The sequence below is a fragment of the Dipteris shenzhenensis genome, chromosome 16 (genome assembly GCF_047967505.1).
Source record: "Dipteris shenzhenensis isolate YYH24624 ecotype China chromosome 16, Dip_SZ_1.0, whole genome shotgun sequence".
NCBI classification, from domain to species: Eukaryota; Viridiplantae; Streptophyta; class Polypodiopsida; order Gleicheniales; family Dipteridaceae; genus Dipteris; species Dipteris shenzhenensis.
In genome coordinates this window covers 52,239,261-52,260,706 of record NC_141611.1, presented here as the reverse complement: position 1 = coordinate 52,260,706, position 21,446 = coordinate 52,239,261, and the positions used below count along the sequence as shown (strand labels likewise).

The following is a 21,446-nucleotide window of genomic DNA, read 5'->3' as shown; positions in this document are numbered from 1 at the left end:
ATCATGATCAACATCAACATAAAACTCTGACCCATACAAATAATGTCTCCATGTTTTCAAAGCATGGACAACAACATATAACTCTAATTCATGAGTTGGCCAATTTCATTGAGAGGGAGAAAGCTTCTTGCTTTTAAAGGCTACTGGCCTTCCCTCTTGGAGAAAGACTGCTCCTACCGCAATGCCACTTGCATCGGTTTCAAGGAAAAATCGTTTCTGGGGATCAACTATTTTTAACACCGGTCCTGAGACCACAGCTTGTTTTATGGTGTTAAAACTTTCCTGTTGATTCTATCCCCATATAAAAGGTACTTTATTTGAGGTCAGATCAGTCAATGGCGATACTATTTCAGAATATCCTTTGATATACCTTCGATAAAATTAGACAAATCCCAAGAATGATCGCAAAGCGGTCAAACTTTGAGGGATTGGCCAAGTCAGAATCGCAACCACTTTCTTTGGATCCATTTCTACCCCCTCAGGAGTAATTATGAATCCTAAATATTCAAGTCTTATCATACACAGTATAGTTTTCTTTTTATTTACATAAAGACTGGCTTTCCTCAAAGTACTAAACACTATTCTTAAGTGTTCGTAATGCTCGACAATACTTTTGCTGAATATAAGAATATCATCAATAAAGTGTACTACAAACTTTTCGATATATGGACGTAGTAAATCATTCATAAGCATGACGAATGTAGCTGGAGCATTGGTAAGTCCAAAGGGCATTACCAAAAACTCATAATGTCCAAACCTGCTTCTAAAAGCGGTTTTATACACATCCTCGGCTCTAATACGGATCTGATGGTAGCCACATTTAAGATCTATCTTACTGAAAATTACGGCCCCATGTAATGCATCTAGCAAATCATCGATCCGAGCCATCGGATACCTGTGCTTAGTAGTGATATTATTCAATGCTCTGTAATCTATACAGAGGTGAAAAGTATCATCTTTCTTCTTCTTTAATATCACTGGTGAAGAAAAAGGTGAGAAACTAGGTTGAATTTGCCCCAGCTTGAGATATTCTTCCAGTTGTCATTGTACCTCCGCTTCTTCGGTAAAACTCAACCTATAGGGAGGTCTATTTATAGGTTCTGCCCCCGGGGTTAGTTCAATCTTATGCTGAACATTCTGCTTTGGAGGTAACCCATAAGGTAACTCATCCCTAAAACAATTAGAGAACTCCTTTGCTATTTGATCAGCTAGCTTTGCCATCTCTCCATTTTGGGCAACATCAGTGCTAGCCGAAGAATCATAAATCGGCTCTACCGATGCTGTACAAAGAAACAAAAACTCTTCTTGAGCTTTTCGAATTTCCATTACGGAAACCAACGGTTCTTGAGGTATATCTTTTTCACCTCATAGGACATACAGCACATCATTCATCTTGAATTTACACAGGGCTATGTTTGCATGAACAAGCTTTGTCGTTTCAAAATCAAGCTTCTCAGCATACTCCTGAATTCAAAGTTCCAACTCAGTTACCCTTTGGTCCATACTTCAGTTGAACTTTCGTCTGCCATTCTAACTGTATATGCATAGTCAAATGGGCTAGTCTTTAGTTTCAGCCTCTTTACAAGCTTGGAGTTAATTACATTCTGCGTTGATGTTGAGTCAAACACAATGACATCATGATTAGCTACTTGCCCTTTCATCTTAATTAACTCCGTATCATTAAAGGCTGTATATCCCATTATTGCGGGCTTTGACATGACATCATCAGGTGTACTAGTTACTAACTTAGCAATAGACACACATAACAAAACAGGTACTAACCTTTGAGAAGATCCCACTAGCTGAATCGACATTTGTTCTGCTCTGGGACTTCATTTCAACGTCGCATTTTGAGATCACCATCTCAGCCATCCGGCGATTCTTGTTTCGTGGACAATCTTTCCACTAATGAGGCTGAAGGCATCCAAAACACAAGCCTTCTCTTCTCGCTTTTTCTCTTTGCTTTGGGTTCAAAGAAGACTTTGATCAAGCCTGGGCTATCATTGATACTACTTTTCTTTTCATTCCAATGGTAGTACTTGATTTAGGAGTCTCAACTGGTTTTGTCTGCTTTGCTTGACCAGGAGGCTGTGAGGCACTCCCTTTGCTAATCCACTTCTTCTTAAACCTAGTTTTCTTCATATACTCATACTGACTCCCAACCTGCACAAACTCACTTGGTTTGTTTCCTTTTGCATCCTCATAGTTCAGGGCTATGGCAACTGCTTCATCTAGCATGTTCGCATACTTAGCCCGAACTTCCATCTTGATCCAATCATTCAATCCAAAGATAAAATCTTTTACTTAGATTGACTAAGGTAGAGATTCATAAACTTTCATTATACTTTCTCTGAGCTTATCAATGTATTCTGCCACTGATAAATTTCTCTGCTGAAGGTTTCGATACTGATCCCAAGCTCGGGATGCTTCGTCAGGAGGTAAGAAGTGTTTTCTAAATTCTTTTTTAAACCCCTCCCAAGTAGTGGATGCCAATCCATCTTTCTGCTGTTTTATCCACGACCTATCCGTTGCCTCATTAAACATATGGGTGGCCTCACGGATTTTCTTCATATCATTCATGATTTCACGAATGACGAAGGCCTCTTCCCATTTGTGTAACCAGGTTTCTATGATATCGAAACTACGGTTAGACATCCGACCAGAATACTTTTCTGGCCTATAATTGGCAATATTAGGCACCTTAGCCCTCCTAGGCTCGACCATATGAACACTGGTTTCAGGCTCCATTGGAGATTTACTTTTCTCTTCTCGAGATGGTCTAGTAGACATACTATTAACCATTTTCTTGAGCTCAGATCGCTCTACATTTGCTTGTAACTGTTGCGCTAAAATCTGTTGCAAGGCATCTTCTAACATTGCAATTCTGCCACATAGTGTATGGCTTGCTGGGTGTGACACCTGCGGGGTCGGCCGGAGTCCCAGCTCTACGAGATCCACCCTAGAAGCTTCTTCTTCTACTTCCTTTAGGTCAATAGGTGTTTAATAAATATATATATACACACACACACACACAAAAAAAAATAAAACACCGCCTAAAACTCTATTTACAAACGACTTTTCAATCTCCTAATCCCAAAGTCTCAAACGCCAAGGCAAATAAACGAGCATATACTCTAACAAACTTAGAAGGCATAGAGAGCTCCCTGGTCATATTTCTACTGCATGAAGAGATCAACTAGTCCCTATAAGCCACTCCAAATCTGCATTTATAATATGACGTGAATGGATGATGTGGCTCTCTTTTTCTTCTTCACCAAATCTCTGTGAGCATCTAATCCACCGGATACCATCGTAACCTTAGCCCCAAGCCATTTATTTTGTCATAACGCCAAAACCTTACAAAGTAATTGACCAACAACCTCTGTTACACTCCAACCTTTGATATTAGCAATGTACGTAACTCTACTAGCTACCGAATCCATGACTTGCAAATCCACTATAGCATCGATTACGTTTAAGGACCTCCATTTAACGTAGACATCAAAAGCCAAACTTCTTTTAAGTGGTTCGTTGTGGATATCTAGATCAGTTCCATGGCCCTAAGCTAGCTCTAGGTTGACGAACGGAATCACAATAATTATAAAACTAGCCCATGCTCACATGCTCCTATAATCCTGTCTTCCACATCTTCATTCAACAACGAAAGATACCGAAATATTACGGCCAGCTAGTCCTAAAGGTAATAACCCGTAAACCAATGTGTACGCCACTCTTAGCCTTTTCTCTGCTCCCGTAAGATAAGCTCCCTGCTCCTCTATTGGCTTCCCGGTGGTAGCACACTAAGGCTTAACGAAGATTTGGATCAATAGCCCGATGTTTCGCCATGCTTAGCCTGCTGAATACCAAAGCCCAAGACAACGCCTAAACCATACTTTGAGCAAAGCGTCGCTCCAAACTCCTACAGCTTGATGCAATTCTGAAGGCTTTCGAAGAGTTGATATTTGCCGTCCATCTACAAACGAATAAGAAACCAGGCAACGATCTCGTCGACTAGAGTGCAATCCTGCGCCCAACCACTCCAGGGCCTCTCACGATCCCCTTGCTCCCAATCGCCTGCAGCTCTGATACCAAATAATACATCCGAAACTATTAACGCCTAAATTTTCACATCAATCACGGGCATAGGTACGTAGATTATCCTCCCAACCAACCTCGATGGTAGCAAGCTCTCAAGATGATTATGTTACGTGAAAGCTCCTGCTTGCCAAATCCCAACGAGCCCCTATTTCCTATATGGATCTAGTATGCCACATGTCTTCATTCTAAGGTACCTCTTAAATGCATCATTTACCCCTCTCTTGGGATATCATTAAATCATTTGCCCCTTGGCACATTTAATGCATTTAGAACCTTTAGCCTTAGATCCACCTAGTCTAGTGCCATATCACCCTCACCAAGGACCTTGACTTAAATTCCTTTCTGATCATTTACATAATATAATACAAACATTGATCCTTTAAAAGGAAAATGTCGACCGACCCTTTCGAGGTCATGTTACCTCAACTTGAGCGTAACATTACGAGAGAGTCCTTCATGTAAAATATGATCATACTCCTCAGTAACCCCTTACCTTTACTAAAGCTTACATGTTGACTTGCAAGACACAAACCTCCAATGAAGGCTTAACATTGGAAAGAGGAATTCTGGTCACAGGCGAGGCTGTAGGGTAATCACTGCAAGAAGGGATTTGAAAAAGCTGAGGAGTTGCACAGGATAAGATCGGCTAGATGGGATATCAAGAGGTTCAACGGTTGAAGAAGTTGCTTGAGGGGTTGACAACCATTTAAAAATTTCAATTAAACAAAAACAGCTGTGGCGAGAAGCCGCTATGGCATTGTGAAAGGGCAAAAGGATGTAGAGGGGAAGAATAACGAGCAGTAGTCATGGAGGACGATAGGTGCAAGAATCAAATTAATGTCCCTTGAATTATTCATGGTTGTAGTTGCCATGGCATTATGAACAGGGGGAAGAATGAATAGGAAAGCTGAGGGAAAAAGGAAGATAGGTGTCCTTGAATTATTTTTTACTTTAGGAAGAATAAAATAAATGTTCCTAGAATTAGTACACCCCTCAATAATGTCCCGAAGCGATAAGGACATTGGACATCTACACTGCCTCTGGTATTCCCCAATAATAAAAAAGGCATCACTAAAATCATTCCCTTTTGATGCCATCCCCCAAGACATACTCCTGGGCAAATAGAATGGTATAACAAGCATCCAGCTCGAAGACAGCCTTTGCAGTATTAAGTTGGCACCAACTTGATGTACAACAAGAATACAATGCCCAATGCATCAGTGATGTTGGGAAATACTGAACTAAATGACAGCACCATTTACAGAGATTCCATCATGTGAATCTCTCAAATCCTGAGATCTATCCTGTGCAATACAGTAATCCTTCAAAATCTCTGGTGTAGATGCAAAGGCAGACTTCGTAGCTAAAACGATCAAAATGTTATCATCCAGCTCAAATGTCATGTACTGACTGTCACATGCTGCAAAACATTTTCAAGTCAAAAGCACAGTTCATGTCAATACAAAGTATAGTACATTTCTTGTATCTACTTGGTATACCTTGAAGTTGCAAATTTGCTAACAATAGGCAGAAAAAGAAGCCACTATCCATGGTTGCAGGACTTACCATCTACAAGCTGAGCAAGGTGCCTTGTATTTTTTATTTTTGTGCCATTGAAACTCAAAACCTGGAAGAAAAAGACCCCATCTCTTGAAATTCAGAACCTCCACACTACAGACACTCTATTCAACTGTCAGAAAAGCGAACCAAAGCTCAAATTTCAGGTCAGTGAGCCTTACCTGAATATGGCTTAAATCTTCATACCCTACATTTACTGCATTTGCAAGAACCTACAAAAAGAAAAACACTCAATATAGTGAGTTAGGTCAGTTAGTAAGCGTATGCCTTTTAGGACTTTAGTCCTACCTTAATATTACACTACGGTTAGCTATTAGGTGACTTGTACTTTCATTTTGACACATTCTGCAATCTACGTATTGTTTGCATCTATTGTTGCCTCTTGCTCCCTTGCATCCCAACATGATTTCGAAACCTTGGAGCTTTCGTGGCTTCTATAGTTGACGAAAAGCCTAAGGGCATGTCTTGGAGTTACTGTGGAACAGGAGGTTGCAAATGATTTATTTGCACGACATGAAGGGTGTTCTGGCAAATCGCAATTTGCATGCTAGAAAATCTGGATGGTTTGTAAATTGCAACCTCTTCTTGGTAGCTGTAGATGGGCATGCTATACAATTGTGATTTGGCCTAAAGGAAGCAGAAAAAGCTGGTGGACTCAGATTTTGATCCAAAAACTCCAAGAGAATTTGCATTTCGCTAGGAGGGAGCAATTGTACCGAGAGATTGTTGTGCACTGCTTGAAAACCTAGGTTGCTTGATGAACCCTCAATGAAGCCGCATGTAGCTAGAGGAATCGTAGATGATGATATTTGCTTCTGTGTGTGTTGGATAAGCATGCACCTCTTCTACCCCTATGATGAATCTTCTATTGCAACCTCGATGCCCCTTCATAATGCTGCCCAAGTCATGGGATCCATTGTTTGCCTAGATTGATGCATACGCCTTTCCAAAAAGAGAGATGCCATATTTTTACAAAAAGAACTGACTTCTTTCTTATTCTCCTTCGGGAATTGGATACTTTATTAATTGCTTTTCCAGCTAAGATGCCTTAGCCGGCAAAGTATATCATAGTGCTTTATATGTTCACATGGGCCATAAATAGAAACGGCCACTCAATTTATATATTATCTAGGAAGGAGCTAACTGTATATATCTAGATGAATCCAAAAGCATGCCCAAGCTCATCCACTAAAAACACAATATAGTGCAGTTTCAATCTCATGATAGTCGCTCGTAAGGTTGAAAACCCTAAATTCCATCACGCATAGCCTAGTAAATGTCACGATAGCATTAATTCTTGACTTGATATTTCTCCTATAAGGCCAAGAATTGATCCTGTACTTGATCAGGTCAAGGCAGCCTCACTATTTAAGAGAGATGTAAGTTGACTTCTCCCCTATTAACAGACCATAAGACTTTGTGACCCGTCATGGTTCGAACAAAGTTAGTGATATGGGACACCATGGATAATGTCCTAACGGAATCCTAGAATTCCACACATGAAATCTCGAGATTCGGCCAACTGAGACAAATTTGCATTAATTAACTTTTTCTAGGCAGGAAAACTACGAAATTTAAAGAGATTCCCAAGAAAATTCTTACGATGATCAACTTCTATCCTACTCTAAATTTTTGGATACTCATAATGCTAATTATTCATTAACAAGAAAAAATTACCATTTATCGAGAATCAATCGTGATAAGGCACCAAAAGCTGACCATGCATTTTGGGAGCTTGTCTTGTTTATGTGTTAATTATTTTGCATTCACACAAGTGAATAACAGCTTGGTTATTTGGCAGAGCATCCCTTTGCTGGTGAAACCGGATATGCATGTTTTGCTTGATGCACCTTTCACCAACACAGAGTTCAGAACTGCACTTTCAGCCCTTCACAAGGGCAAGTGCCCAGGTTCGGATGGCCTTACCCCTTCTTTTTTCATTGCATTTTGGGATATGATTGGAGACTACATTACTTCAGCCCTTCAGGGCATTTGGGACTCTGGCGAGATGCCCGGGTCGTTTACAGAGGGTCTCATCCACCTTATCCCGAAAGGAGGTTGCATAAATCTAGTGTCCCAATGGAGGCCTATCACACTTCTCGGGACTTGTTACAAGATTCTGGCCAAGGCAATCAGCCTCCGATTGCAGCCCCTTCTCCCAAATCTTATTCATGACACTCAGACGGGATTTGTGCATGGATGAAGCATTTTTGATAACATTTTCTCTTTCTGGGAAGCTTCAGAGTGGGCCATGCAGAGCGGCTAAAATCTAGCCGTTCTACTTTTGGATTTTGAGAAAGCTTATGACAGAGTAGATCAGGGTTTTTTGGAGGGCACCCTTCTACGTTTTGGCTTTACTGATGCTTGGATTAGAGGTGTTTCCTCTTTGTACAGATCAGGCCACAGCTAGGTACTTATTGGTGGGGTAAGGGGTGAGCGATTTCAGATTTCCAGATCAGTTCGTCAAGGATGCCCCCTTGCTCCTTTTCTTTCTTTGTTCGTGGCTGAAGCTATGAGTATCTATGTTAGATCTCAAGCTGACATCTTTGGGTTGAGACTTCCCATCAGAAGGGAAGAGGAGCTACTTGATAGTGAGTTGGCAAATGACACAGCAGTTTACTTGGATGCCACTCCATAGACGCTCACTTCTTTCAGGACAGCATTGGATTTATTTTGCTTGGCGGCAGGGGCGCGGATAAATTGGCATAAATCCAATGGCTTTTGGATCAGTGATGAGGACACTCCAGTTTGGGGGCTTGACATAGGATTCACTTGGGTTCAGAGAGGTGTGCCTCTTAGGTATTTGGGCTGCTAGGTCGGCTTGGATATTTATTCCACGCAGCAGCTTGATCTCGTGTTGGAGAGCATCAAGAGGAAGCTCCTTTTTTGGAGCTCAGCCAAGCTGGATCTTGCCTCTAGAGTTGTGGTGGTCAACTAGGCCCTCTTGGCCACGGCCTGGTTTGTTTGTTCATGCTAGTGCCATTCTAGGGACTACATCACTCAGCTTAGGAGACCGATCACAAATTTTCTTTGGAGTGGGCTTGATGGCGCATCAGATGCCTTAGCCAGGGTGGCTTGGGAGACCCTCATCCTCCCTACACAAGAAGGGGGTCTCAATATTATTGATCCAGATTTACAGTGTAGAGCTTTACTATACAAGATGGTGGTGCGGGGACTTATGTGAGGACAGGAACCGTGGAAGGCCTTTCTTATTAGCATCATACAGAGGTGCATACTTTCTTCAGGAGGAGACTGGATGAGCAGTAGCAGGTGGATCTTCACCACAACACGCCTCAGATCACCTTCGTGCCCTCTCATGGTTACCATTCTGAAAGCATGGGCCAATTTCAGGAGCACTCTTCGGAGGATTCCTCCTTTCTCTTGTGAAGAGATTGATAGGTAACCGATTATGTGGAATGACAGTATTTTAGATGATCATGGCAGACCCTCTGAACTTATCAGTGTATTCTGCCATTGATAAATTTCTCTGACGAAGGTTTTGATATTGATCCCAATGCTTTGTCAGGAGGTAGGAAGTGTTTTCTAAATTCCTTTTTAAACCCCTCCCAAGTAGTGTCCCAAGTAGTGGATGCTACTCATCTTTCTGCTGTTTTATCCACCACCTATCTGCTGCCTCATTAAACATATGGGTGGCCTTGCGGATTTTCTTCATATCATTTCTAATTTCACAAATGGCAAATGCCTCATCCCATTTGTGTAACCAGGTATCAATGATATCGGAACTACGATCAGACATCCGACCAGAATACTTTTTTAGCCTATAATTGGCAATATTAGGCACCTTAGCAGTGGTCCAGGTGGGAGAGGGGATCTGCATCATCTTTGGAATCTTGGAAAACTTTCCGTAGGCTTCCAGCGGAGACAAAATCTCAATTGACAAGACATCTCAGAGGGAGTTCACGGAGGATCTTGCAGATTGAGGCAGCCCTTCCAGAGGATTGGGTAGATACAGATGATATGCCACTCACTTGCTCCGCTCGGTCAGGTACTTTTATGAGAGGCGGTGTTCCGCTTCAGGTTTTGGCCTGTCGAGATGCACAGGAGGATGCTTTAGTTTTTAGTGTGCAGGATGGTGGCAGATTGATCAGGTTCACAGAGGACATCTTGCTTGAGTCTGCTTTTCAGCCTATCAGGATTGTATGTCTTTTGGTGCAGGGATCAGATTCAGAGTGGTTCCTCGACCTAGACCCCCCGCTACTCTCCACCGGGTCTTGGAGGCTTTGGCTCTACGGGGGAGTTCCCATTAGGTATTTGCAGTGGGACCCTCGAGAGTGGGAGTGGATTGACGCAGGGCATCGAGAGAAGAGCATCCCCTTATTTTGTTACACGGTCAGTAATGCCAGGAGATTTCAGCTCAGTAGTAGAGGTTGGAGATCTTCCAGAGTTCCTCATTGGGAGACATTTGAGATCACTGTGGATCTGCAGAGGTGCTTCTGGAGGAGACTTTGGAAATCCCACAGGAATAGAAAGATCACTCTCTTCTTTTGGCTCTCTATCCATGGTGGGATTGCAATGAACCTTTGGAGATCCAGGTTCGGAGCCGACCCTACTTGCCCTTGTTGCCTCTCTGCTTCGGAGACTATTCAACATTGCTTATGGGATTGCAGACAGGCGAGGATGATTTGGATGGGGGTAGCCAGGATTTTCAGTCACTTTGCTCGCTCCCCATTCTTTATGACATGGGGCTCAGTGGCTTGACTTTCTCTTACAAGCCTCAGGTATTCTATGAGAGACTTGACTCCTCTCGGGCCATTTTGGTTCAACGTCATTAGATTGAGTACTTTGATGGCCATATGGACGAGTATGCAGGGAGACTCTTGTGCAACCTCAGCTAGGAGGGCTTCTTTCTTCAGGGAATGGAAGGATTCTCCTTTCTTCTCTGAGACTCCTACAGGGTTGAGGTGGCACTTTCAGCCTTGGTTAATTTCCACCTCACTTTGAGGAGGTTTTATATATCCTCATGATTTCATGATGTATTTCCGCTTTGAGCTTGCTCTCGTGGGTTTTTTCTCTTACTTAATAGAAGTCTCTTTCTTGGAAAAAAAAATACCAGCTTGGAAAAATGTTATTGGCAGATGTACTTAGATAGTTCGATTTGGTGGAATGGGACACCAAGACATACAGACTTGAGGGATACATGTTATTATAAAAGAATTAAATATGTGAGTAAAGAAAGAAGATTAGCTGAGTGCATAAGCTGTAATTAAAGTTTGTATCGCTACAATACACATATTTGTCTAACTTAATTCTACAGCATACTTCTACAAGTAGAAGTATAATTCCACCGACACGATTGAGAACTGAAAGGAGACGGTTTGGTACTAGAGGCATTCTAAGATAGCCTCAATTGCATGAACATTGCCATTTGTGATATTCAACAATAACGGTTGAGTTTTTCCACACAGCCTTGATGAGATGTCACCAAATATACCAAGATAGGTAGAATTTTATAATGTCATGATGATAAGAATCTCTTGGTTATTTGCTACCTCAACCAATCTTGGTGAATTGTGTTGGGTGGTAGATTCACAATGTTCTCAAAATGAACAAGAGCTTTTCACCTACGTTGAGACTGAACACAGGGTAGATTATCAATCTGCAAGGCTGATGTGTGGTGGCTACTAGGGTTTTGGATTGAAAAGGGGAACCATTTGAGCTATTATCTTGATATTAATCAACATCTTGGGCTTTATTCTAATAATTGATTACAATGATCCTATGGTGACAATTAGCATCATCAAGAAATTTACTAATACTATTGTTTCATTTAAACTTCTGAGTTCACAAGTTTATTTGTGTAAAGCAAAACTGAGATGTGACCAATTTGCTCAATTGCTTCAAGGAATCAAGATTATTTTTCCCATTATGGATCAGCTGTGTTTCTAAAAACCTCTATATGTGTAAGAAGAGGGCTAATTGTTGAGGGTTCTTGGGTGGCATTCTCTCTCATATACATACATCATGGACCTTGGAGTTGTTTGTCTCTAGCTGTGAGCTCCTGTACTGCGAAATACAGATCCCTCACTGCTAGGGGGATTATCACTGTGGCTGGACTAGACCTAAAGCTTGGGGTGATTCTAGTATCTAGCACCTATGGCGGTGTGGTAAACCACTAGGTCCCTTCATATTTGATGTTGTTTTATAATTCTTGCATCGTAGCACGTCTTTCGCTTTGATCGCTGTGATGTGGCATGGTTTGTGTTCTTACTCAGGCGGGATTTAACATTAGCTAAACTATATGAAGAAGGGGGATCAGTCTCCAATTACTGCGAAGATCCTCTGCCAAAGGAATGAGGTAAGCACGAATCACATATCAAAAGCCCTGAAGAAAAGTGAAGGCATGATCATAGAAATAAGAGCCTTGCCAAGCTCATCCATTCACAAAGGAGCATTAAGCACCATTGACCTCATAGGAGTCACCAATGTCAGTGAATAAGCCCAAAAAGTCTAGCTTGCATGAGACCTCGTGAGTGGAATCACTATGTATAGTACTGGATAAAAATGGTGTTGCATTAACCAGTGGTGTTGCGCCGGAGTCATTAAAAGATAGTTTTGCGTCCACCATCAAGTAAGCATTGCAAACACGCATCCTTTCTCTTTTCAATTCGTGTTCCTCCAAACGAATAAAGTTCAGAGGCGATCCAGATCCATGGAGATGGATTTAACTCAGGGTAAGAACACAAAATAGAAAAACAACAAGCAGTTGCTTTTCTGCTTGTTCAGCTGACAAATTTGTTCTCTATTTTGATACATCCTCAGAACGTACTCAATTCATGCGGTTAACAATATAGGGTTTTATCTCCAAACTCATATTTAAATGATCAGTGTTGCAACCATCACCTAATTTAATTTTATAAAAACTGTTGCGATCCCAAATCTGTACTTACCTGAGACAACAGCACAATCTCTTCTCCTTCAAATTCAGCCATGCCATGCCTCGACTTGGCACGAACTTTGATCTGACAGAGAACAAAAGATTACACGTGCAGTCACCATGAGGACTGCAGCATACATGGAGAAAAGAAGAGCATTTTAAGGCAAATATTAGAAAACAAAAGCTGCATACCCCGATTGACATGGTTTCGTTTTCATAGTCTTCTCTGCAAGTAGGAAAAGCCACATTTTTTCATGAGATTCATCACATGAAACTAAGTAAAGTGGCATTGAGACCTAGTTCTTTCAACAAAATGAAACTGAAATTCGCCAAGGAAGCACAGTGAAAAGGAAACTTAAGAGCTTCTCGTAGAGCCAACTACTGCAAAAGACTCTTTAATCCCATTACATCCACCAAACTCCTTCTCAAGTTCATAACCAGTCATGATGTTCGATGCTCTTGAAGGTTGGGCCAGTATCTATGCTGTGGCCAAAACAAATTGCTTTGAGCCATAGAGTCTAGACCAAATCTAGGATATTCCTACGGTAACAAAGGTCATGCATCTAAATCTGAGTGCTTAACTGGGAGGAATCTGCTCTGGAAGAGTGGCCAATTCAATTCAAAGAATGAGAACCTCGACAAGTCCCATGATTCAGAAAGGTCCAAAGCCTCTAAAGCATGGTAAAGCAAAACCAGATGGTTGAAAGTTCATGCCTGATAGAGGTTGACGATACTCACAGAGGCCAAACTGCTGGAGCACTCTGCTCTCATCATAGCAAGTAACTTGAGTGGACCAAAAAGGGAATGCAAACCTTGTTACCTCTTCCATTGCTTTATAAGAGGCAGATGCCCATTGCTTTACAGCCCACTAGAATTAAAAGAAGACAAGACCAGTAAAATTCTCACTATATCTCATGGTGCCTTACTGAATCCCTTTTAGGTTTGCATTTCTCTTGGGTGCAGATGCTTGCTTAGTGGCTCCACCATTCAGGTCAATGTATCTGGTTTTTTCAGTCTCATAGACCCTTCAGTCTTTAGAAGACTTTAATAAACTTCCTTTCTAGTGGGAAAATCAGAGAATACAGCAGACATGATCTTCTAACGAATGCATTACTGGGAAGGGATGGTGGAAAAAACCGCTTCCATTGTTTTATAGGAGGCAGATGCCCATTGCTTTACAGCCCACTAGAATTAAAAGAAAACAAGACCAGTAAAATTCTCACTATATCTTCTTAGAAACATGGTGAAGGGCGAGAGAGAGAGAGAGAGAGTTAGGGTGTGAGGAAATGATGCTCAAATGAAGACATGACAACGGCTTTCATTCATTCATCAAGTGTATAATGACAAGTGAAGTACAAGCCTTTATATAGGCTACTCAAACACACTCTAGCACCTAGTGCATATGGGATACGTCCCATGATGACACATGGCACTCACACAAGACTCACTCACATAGACTAGTACTAGATCACCTAGTACTAGTGCTAGAGCGTGTGTGAGTAGCCTATATAAAGGCTTGTACTTCACTTGTCATTATACACTTGATGAATGAATGAAAGCCTTTGTCATGTCTTCATTTGAGCGTCATTTCCTCACAGCCTAACTCTCTCTCGCTCTCTCCCTTCACCATGTTTCTAACATGGTATCAGAGCCACCTTCCATAGCTGCCATGTCACCCTGCCCTAACCCTAATTCATCACTCTAGCTCAAGCTTCATTTCTCTCTTGCAGCCGCCTCAGTTCCGCCTCCTTCTCTTGCAGTCCTTTGCACACCTACCTGCCCACCTAGCCTGCTCCATTTCCGCCTCTATTCCTTGAGTGCTCTACCTCCCTTGGCAGCCTCCTAGCTTGCTAGTCGGCACACTGTTCAAGGCACGCCTGCACGTGTGGACCTTTGAAGACGTTTTGAAGCTCTTCATCGCCGAACCTAGGGTTCCTAGGCTGCTGCAGAAGAGTCGACCACCCGAGAACATTTTTGGCAGCATTTCGAGGCCTTTGAAGGCAATTTCAACCTGCTTAAGCCCTGCTGCTGCATAGCCGCCTTCAACAGAGCTGTTTCAGAGCATTTGGAGCTGTCCTAGAGAGCTGTCTTATACATTTTGGACCTGCTGTTGTGCTTTGGAACACCTACACACCTGCTGCAGCACTTCAAACAGTGGTACATCATTTCGTATTGTCCTACGGAGCCGCCTTGCTCATTTCAGACCTACTGCAGCATTTGGAGCTGTTGTCTCAACCACAAGGGCTCCATTTCTGGTTCAGTTCTGCATTTCGGAGCATATTCTTGCTGTGTTTTGATTAGGGTTTGTATTTGGAGCACCTACAGCCACCTATATCTGCCCACTTGCACATGTGGAGTCTATTGTTGCATGTTGGGAGTCCTAGACCAGCCGCCATACTTGCTGGTTCTTCATCTGGTGCTGCAAATTTCTTACCTCAGTTTGCCCACATGGAGCCTCATCCTCATGGTGAAGAACAATCAGCTTGGGATGACAAGAATGAGAAGGCACTGGCACTTGTTGGTTTGAGGCTGGCTAACAAACTTCATCATCTTGACCTCACTACTTCAGCCAAGGAGACCCTGGACAAGCTCGAGGGTATATATGCCACATCTACTGGACCTGAGGAGCAAGCTCTATCTGCTATATTACATGATCGATCCCTCTCCGAGGTGATAGATGTTCATTAGTGATGCTCTGTGTGTTTGTGTTGAATCACATAAAGGTTCTCAGTCTTGAGTTGTCCCTCTAAATTGAATGTATTTGGAGTCAATAAGAGGTACTATGCCCTAGGTTGTCCCCCAAAAATGATTGTATTGTGTTTCACTTTGGTTGATGGTATTGGCCACCCAGTTTAGAGTAAGGGGGGATGACGAATGATGGTTTGCCCTTGCCGGTCACAAGCTGATTGAGAAGTCACTATTGCACGCGAGGTGTTAGATAGTTGGACTTGCTCTTTGCAGTATTGCGGTGGAGGGGGGATCGGTCTACTCTTGCATGTTGGGTCTCACTCCTCTTTGCTCTGAAGGGGGTGTTGGAGATATCATAGTCAAAGAGTGTGGTGATGTGATGTGTTAGTGCCTAGTGCATATGGGATAACTCCCATGATGACACATGGCACTCACACAAGACTCACTCACATAGACTAGTACTAGATCACCTAGTACTACACACTAACACATCACATCACCACACTCTTTGACTATGATATCTCCAACATATCTGAGGGTGCCTTACTGAATCCCTCTTAGGTTTGTATTTCTCTTGGGTGCAGATGCTTGCTTAGTGGCTCCACCATTCAGGTCATTGTATCTGGTTTTTTCAGTCTCATAGACCCTTCAGTCTTTAGAAGACTTTAATAGACTTCCTTTCTAGCAGGAAAATCAGAGAATACATCAGACATGATCTTCTAACGAATGCATGATAGGGAAGGGATGGTGGGAAAAACACATAAAGTAGCAAGAGCGAGATTGAAACTAGATGGGAAGGGGCTCCATAACTGATTGGATGGGATACTTGCAGCTCAAAGGGGGCTCTCAGCGTGCAAGAAAGGCTCTAGAATTCAGAGTACTTATTGTGAGGCCCCATACTGCCCCTGTAGGACATTCATCCATTCTAAAACACGAGGGTACAAGACCCCACGCAGTAACCCTTCCTCCAGCAGTCAGTGGATGGTGGCATGTATCTCTTGTATCCCAGTGCCTGCCCCTCTGAAGTGATAGAGGGTTCTCACATGTGCCTCTAGCTCATAGGGGAGTTGAGACTCCATGCCCCAAGACAACTAGCTGGACCACTATCTTACTGTGCCCGAACATTATGCATCTGCTGCCCCAGCATGTGTCCCCTTGATCCCGAATCCCCCTATGCTAGAGAAGGGTCTGGCACTCCATTCTTCCCGGAGCCACAGGCTGGCCCGGAGTCCCCCAAACAAACACTGTGAAACCCTACATAGACTCCTCGTCAATGGCTTCTGTGAGAGGGGGGCCTCAAAGAAGATGCACTGATGCAACTATTGCCCCACTGGTGCGGGGGGTGCTCTTGAGAAGCCTCCCGGAGGTCCCTTCTGACATCGCGTGAATGTGGCTGGACGCAGTTGTACGCCTTGATATTACGTGAAATAGGTGGCTGACTGGTTATTGCACCAATAATATTTGGGCTGGCAGCAACAATGAGATAACGATGGATTCTTTTTTGCACAGACAATATGACCAGCAACACAGCTCCCTGCAATTTTGGCCAGGCTGCCTTCACAGTGGAAGTATACAGAGAGTGAGGGATTTGGACCCACTGGACAAGCAAGCTTTTGAGCTAATCATGCTATTCTTCTGCAACAAGGCATCCTTCCCGTGTGTACCTCATTTGGGGGCTCTTAAGCTGAGAGGGGACTTCTAATCTCCAACAGACTTAGCATCCCACAGTTGCTCCCATCTTGGCAAGCTTGTCTGGTTACCTACGCTTTCTTCCTTAAATCCAACCCATTTGCCTCAGTTGTCTTTAGTTCTACTTCGAAAGTTCTCGGCAAGACTAGCCTTATGTCATAGTCTGGATTTCCCTTTCCAATTAAGAGCATGGCCAAATTTCTTCCATGCCTCCACCAATCCTCTCACTAGTGAGATGATAGATCCATTCAGCTTAACAAAGTAATGAAAGAACGTTGTATCATTCCAGTCCAAGCACCTCCCTCTCCCAACCCTAGGATGTGTACATTATGGCTAAGTTGTTGGCTGTCATGACTGTTTCATCGAGCTCGTGGACGAAGGGAGTTATCCCCGTTCTCATGTGACAACTCCAGCCTTGTGAAAAGATTTGAAATTTCCCACCGGAAGCCTCTTGTGAGAAAACGCTATCAAAACAACCTAATGCTCTTCCACTATCTTGGTTGTTTATAACGTTACTCTTGGAATCAACCGACTGAACGCTCTCTTGAATTCTTACTATACTCTGTTGCAATCAAACACTCTGACACCCTCTGTGGTAGGGTCACTAACCCTTTGGAAAGTGGGGCTGAAGGAGACATTCGTTGCGGATGTGCCGTGAAGGGTCACCCGTGAACCTTAGCAGCATAGATAATCTAGGGTAGCCTTCACGGAAAAGCGTGTGCATGAAGGATAAGGGCTTGCCTGCATAACATGCATGTAGTGGTGATCGAGCTTGTGAAGGGGTCATCAAAAGAAAATGTTATGCTTAAGGGAAGTGGTATCAGATGAAAAAGGCAGTTAAGGGAAGATACTTGGTCTCTAGGTTGGACCGAAGTAGGGTGCTGGTTCAAGAGACTAAGTTTGGGACCTGGCACCTTGCACAAATCGGAGCAAACCTAGGAGCGAGCGCGACTTCAAGGTAGATTTTGGGCCAAGCAAAGTAATGGCGTTTGGAATGGGACAAGGGCAATTTGAAAAGGATGGGAGGAAGGTGGTTGTGTTGCAAGATCTAGTCAAGTTGATGAGAATGGTATCGAAGTGGGTGTCTGGGGCGATCAACAAGGACACGGACTACATTAAGCGATTGATGCATCATGCTATTGATAAGTGGTTCGGTGCATTTTTGGTGGCCTTTAATCCGGCATGCATAATGGTTAGTAATGTTGTCAGCGTCTCAGATGATCACGAGAAAGATTCAAATAAAACCACGCTGCCTGAAACTGTATTTACAATTTTAAATCCGAAGCACCAAGTAGAAATTGTAAATCCACATACCCAAAACAAAGCTATGCATGCCTATGTCAAACTGCAAAGCTGAAAGCTGCAAACCACCAATACTTTCCCTACGCTAGGGGATTCTTGCAACCCCCAATAACCAGAAAAAAACTGCAGCAAAAGGAACTTAGAAATTTTATAACACAAACAAACTGATATTGAGATAAAGAAAGGAACCCTCCTGGTCACTTTGTCTTGATCACGATCTCCTGTCCAAGGGAGTAGAGATGAAGATCCTGAAAATTGGGCCGTCAAATCCACGCTAACCTACGAAAAACTGCTTGTACAGCCAGCCTGTGGTTCGCTATATCCACACCTTTCGTGAAATAGGAGCTTAGTGTCGAGTAGACTATCAAAAATGAGCCGCACTTTCAAGAAAGATTTATCAAGGAACTGGAGATCATTCATGTGTTTGTTTAGAACCCTTGCTGGCTATGTATACGTGTGTTTGTTTATAACCCTTGCTCGCTATGTATACATAAAAGCAAGATGGTGCAGAAACAGATGACTTGAGAGAACTAAACTAAGGGCAGCTTGCCCTCCGTTTATGTAATAATGGAATTTGAATTAAAGATGCAAAACCCTGGCTCTCTATGGTTTTAGAAAACAAAAAAACCAAAAGAAAAAAGAACAAAAACAACAAACACACTTCTTGCAAGAAATGGAACCTGTCAGGAATTTCTACAGCCCTTCTAAAGCAATAAACCTCCATCATGGCAAGTTAGAACCGGAAACCTATGACAAAGTTAAAGATGAATCATCAAATCCAAACTCTATTTCGCAGAAGGTGCTATGTTTGCATGTTAAAAACACAACACAAAAATTCTGAGAAAAGAAAAGACCAATCAAAGCTTTTAAGAATCAAATAAAAAGAAATGCAAGAAAGCAGCCGTCAGCCAACTTTCTATGGCACATACTGTAGCAAAGGCTCAGTCACTGGTATAAAAATCAATCCTGCAACTATGAAATACGATGGCTGCCTGCCCTTGATATGAATTGGCACCTGCATGCAATCCAGAAGTAAAAACAAAATTACCAAATCATACAAGGAATCCTAATATCTAACGATGGAAAATGCTCTCCAGATGGGCATTATCTAGTATGCCTTAACAGAATTTCAGGAATATGCAAACCGCATTTACAATCTATCCATTTCAAGGCTCAATAGCAGTGATTTGAGGAAATTATGTTGAATCAGGTACGTCACTTATTTTCAAAGTTCAAACAACACAATAGAAACCCCTTACCAAGGGGACTTTTGGCTTGACAGTAGTTGTAACCTCAATTTCATTCCCATCTCTAAGAATCCCAAGCACAGCTTGATCACCTGTGAATCTGAAGAGAAAGCTATCAGGTTACATCCATGACTCAGTGAGGTGAAAGATTTGGATGAAAATGGGTAAGCAATTGCACTTGAACAAATAACCTGTTACCTTTCAGCTTCAGACGAGAACATGTTCACCCTTCCCTCATCATGTGCCTTATACACTACCCAACATAAATACACTCAATCGTTGCCTTCCACACGTGCATCCAATGTCTTCTCAACACAATGTGATACGATAACACTCACTCATTGTTTGCTTTTAAAATACTCACAAACAATGGTAAGGAGGAGAACTACAAATGGCATGCAGGTGTGGAAAAAAAGAGTACTTGCAGGGACAAAATGTATTTTTCAGCTTCCAAACAAATGTAGAAAATCACATCTGTGGGATTGGACAATGAGAAAGGAGTTACACACCATGCCAATACAAACATCGATACTGTAAGAATGTGAAGAGTGGAGTGCAGGACTGGAATTAAGAAACAGAATGGAGGCAAAGGGGAAAAATCTCATAGAGGAGCTAGCCATCAAGGTACAAATGCCATCCCCATTTTGTTGGCTTAAGCAGGTGTGTTATCTTTTTGCAGAAAATGTTAAATCGAATATGACATGAGCCGAGAGAAAAGATGGCATTTCTAAAAAGACAAATCAACTCCATGTGGGTATATTGGGTACGAGACAAATGATGGCATCTCAAAAATGAAAGATCAACTCCATGTTGGTGTATGGGGTATGAGATGAACTCAAAGAGAAAAATCACGTCTTAATCAACACCTCACAAATAATATGTGGACCAGCTCACATGGCCTCGAAGTAGAAGTGGGCAACTAGCAAAAACTCCAAGAAAAGAAAAGACTTGCAATATATGCCAACAAATAAAACAGAAGATGAGGAGCACGCACTTCTACCTTGCTAGGTATATTAGAGAGACGACTTCCACGCCCCCCCCAAGAGGAGCACATGCTTCTACCATGCCAGGTATTAGAGAGAAAGAAAAGAAAGAAAGATATATTAACATCCGCCACAAAAGGCCTTGCGGAACCTATGGGACAAAGTGCAAAGTACACCAAAAGGGGAAACCCATACAAGCCACAATGAGCTGGAGCAAAGGGCGTGCTAAGACCCTTGCTAAGTACTATGCTCAAATAAAGAGCTCAATAGCTCAAGAAAAATAAAGAGCTCAACAGCTCAATATGCTATCTGAGGTAGGCTGAGAGCTGGAGCTGTGGAACTCAGAATCCGAAACCCAGCACTGTGGTGGCTCGTAAAGATGTCTCGGATCTGTGTTTGTTGGGCTGTCTCATGCTGTGGTGGCGGAGGGGGACGTGGCAGAGAGACAACTAACACGCCCCCCAAGAGAAGAAAGGACACACAAGTTAATCCCAATGATGAATTAGAAGAATAGATCACATACTTCTACAATACAAGGCACATCAACAGATTGTAGAGACACAAAAATTCCATGCCCTCACAGCTAAGGAATCGCACCACCTCTTTGAGACATTAAATAAATTCGCTCATATCTGAAGTACTAGGGTATCAAAAGACAATCTTGGAGATGTCATCTAACCTGATCAGACCAGCCCTAAACTCAGAAACGTCCAATTGTCTAGCCTTCACTCTCATTTCTAGCTGCAGATTTTTGTCACAAAAGACTAGCATCAATATTCTATTGTCCAGTCTTCTTTAGGTCTACGTTTCGGGGCTGGATTTCCCCTCACAGAGAAATTGAGTTGATGTATGAAATGAAAGATAAGACTCCAGTAGTAGGGAGCTCATGTATTAGAGGCCAGTTGTGTATTTGGTATGACTTCATCAATGTTCAGAAGTTGTTCACGCAGGTCCTGAATCTTCGTG

The 21,446-nt window shown here is 42.5% G+C and overlaps 1 protein-coding gene across 2 annotated transcripts in view; it reads right to left on the bottom strand.

Annotated features, from left to right (window-relative positions):
• Positions 1 to 5,027: 5,027 nt before the first annotated feature.
• DEG2 (DEGP protease 2) overlaps positions 5,028 to 21,446 on the bottom strand; it is a 133,016-nt gene continuing 116,597 nt past the window's right edge. For both annotated transcript variants that reach the window (XM_087386989.1, XM_087386990.1), the window contains exons 15-21: positions 19,510 to 19,597; positions 19,180 to 19,265; positions 12,764 to 12,797; positions 12,585 to 12,656; positions 5,838 to 5,888; positions 5,665 to 5,725; positions 5,028 to 5,518 (exon numbers count right to left, since the gene is read on the bottom strand). In XM_087386989.1, coding sequence (XP_087243115.1) covers positions 5,340 to 5,518; positions 5,665 to 5,725; positions 5,838 to 5,888; positions 12,585 to 12,656; positions 12,764 to 12,797; positions 19,180 to 19,265; positions 19,510 to 19,597 — 571 coding nt within the window. In that variant the 3' untranslated portion in view covers positions 5,028 to 5,339. The remainder of the gene's footprint in view (positions 5,519 to 5,664; positions 5,726 to 5,837; positions 5,889 to 12,584; positions 12,657 to 12,763; positions 12,798 to 19,179; positions 19,266 to 19,509; positions 19,598 to 21,446) is intronic.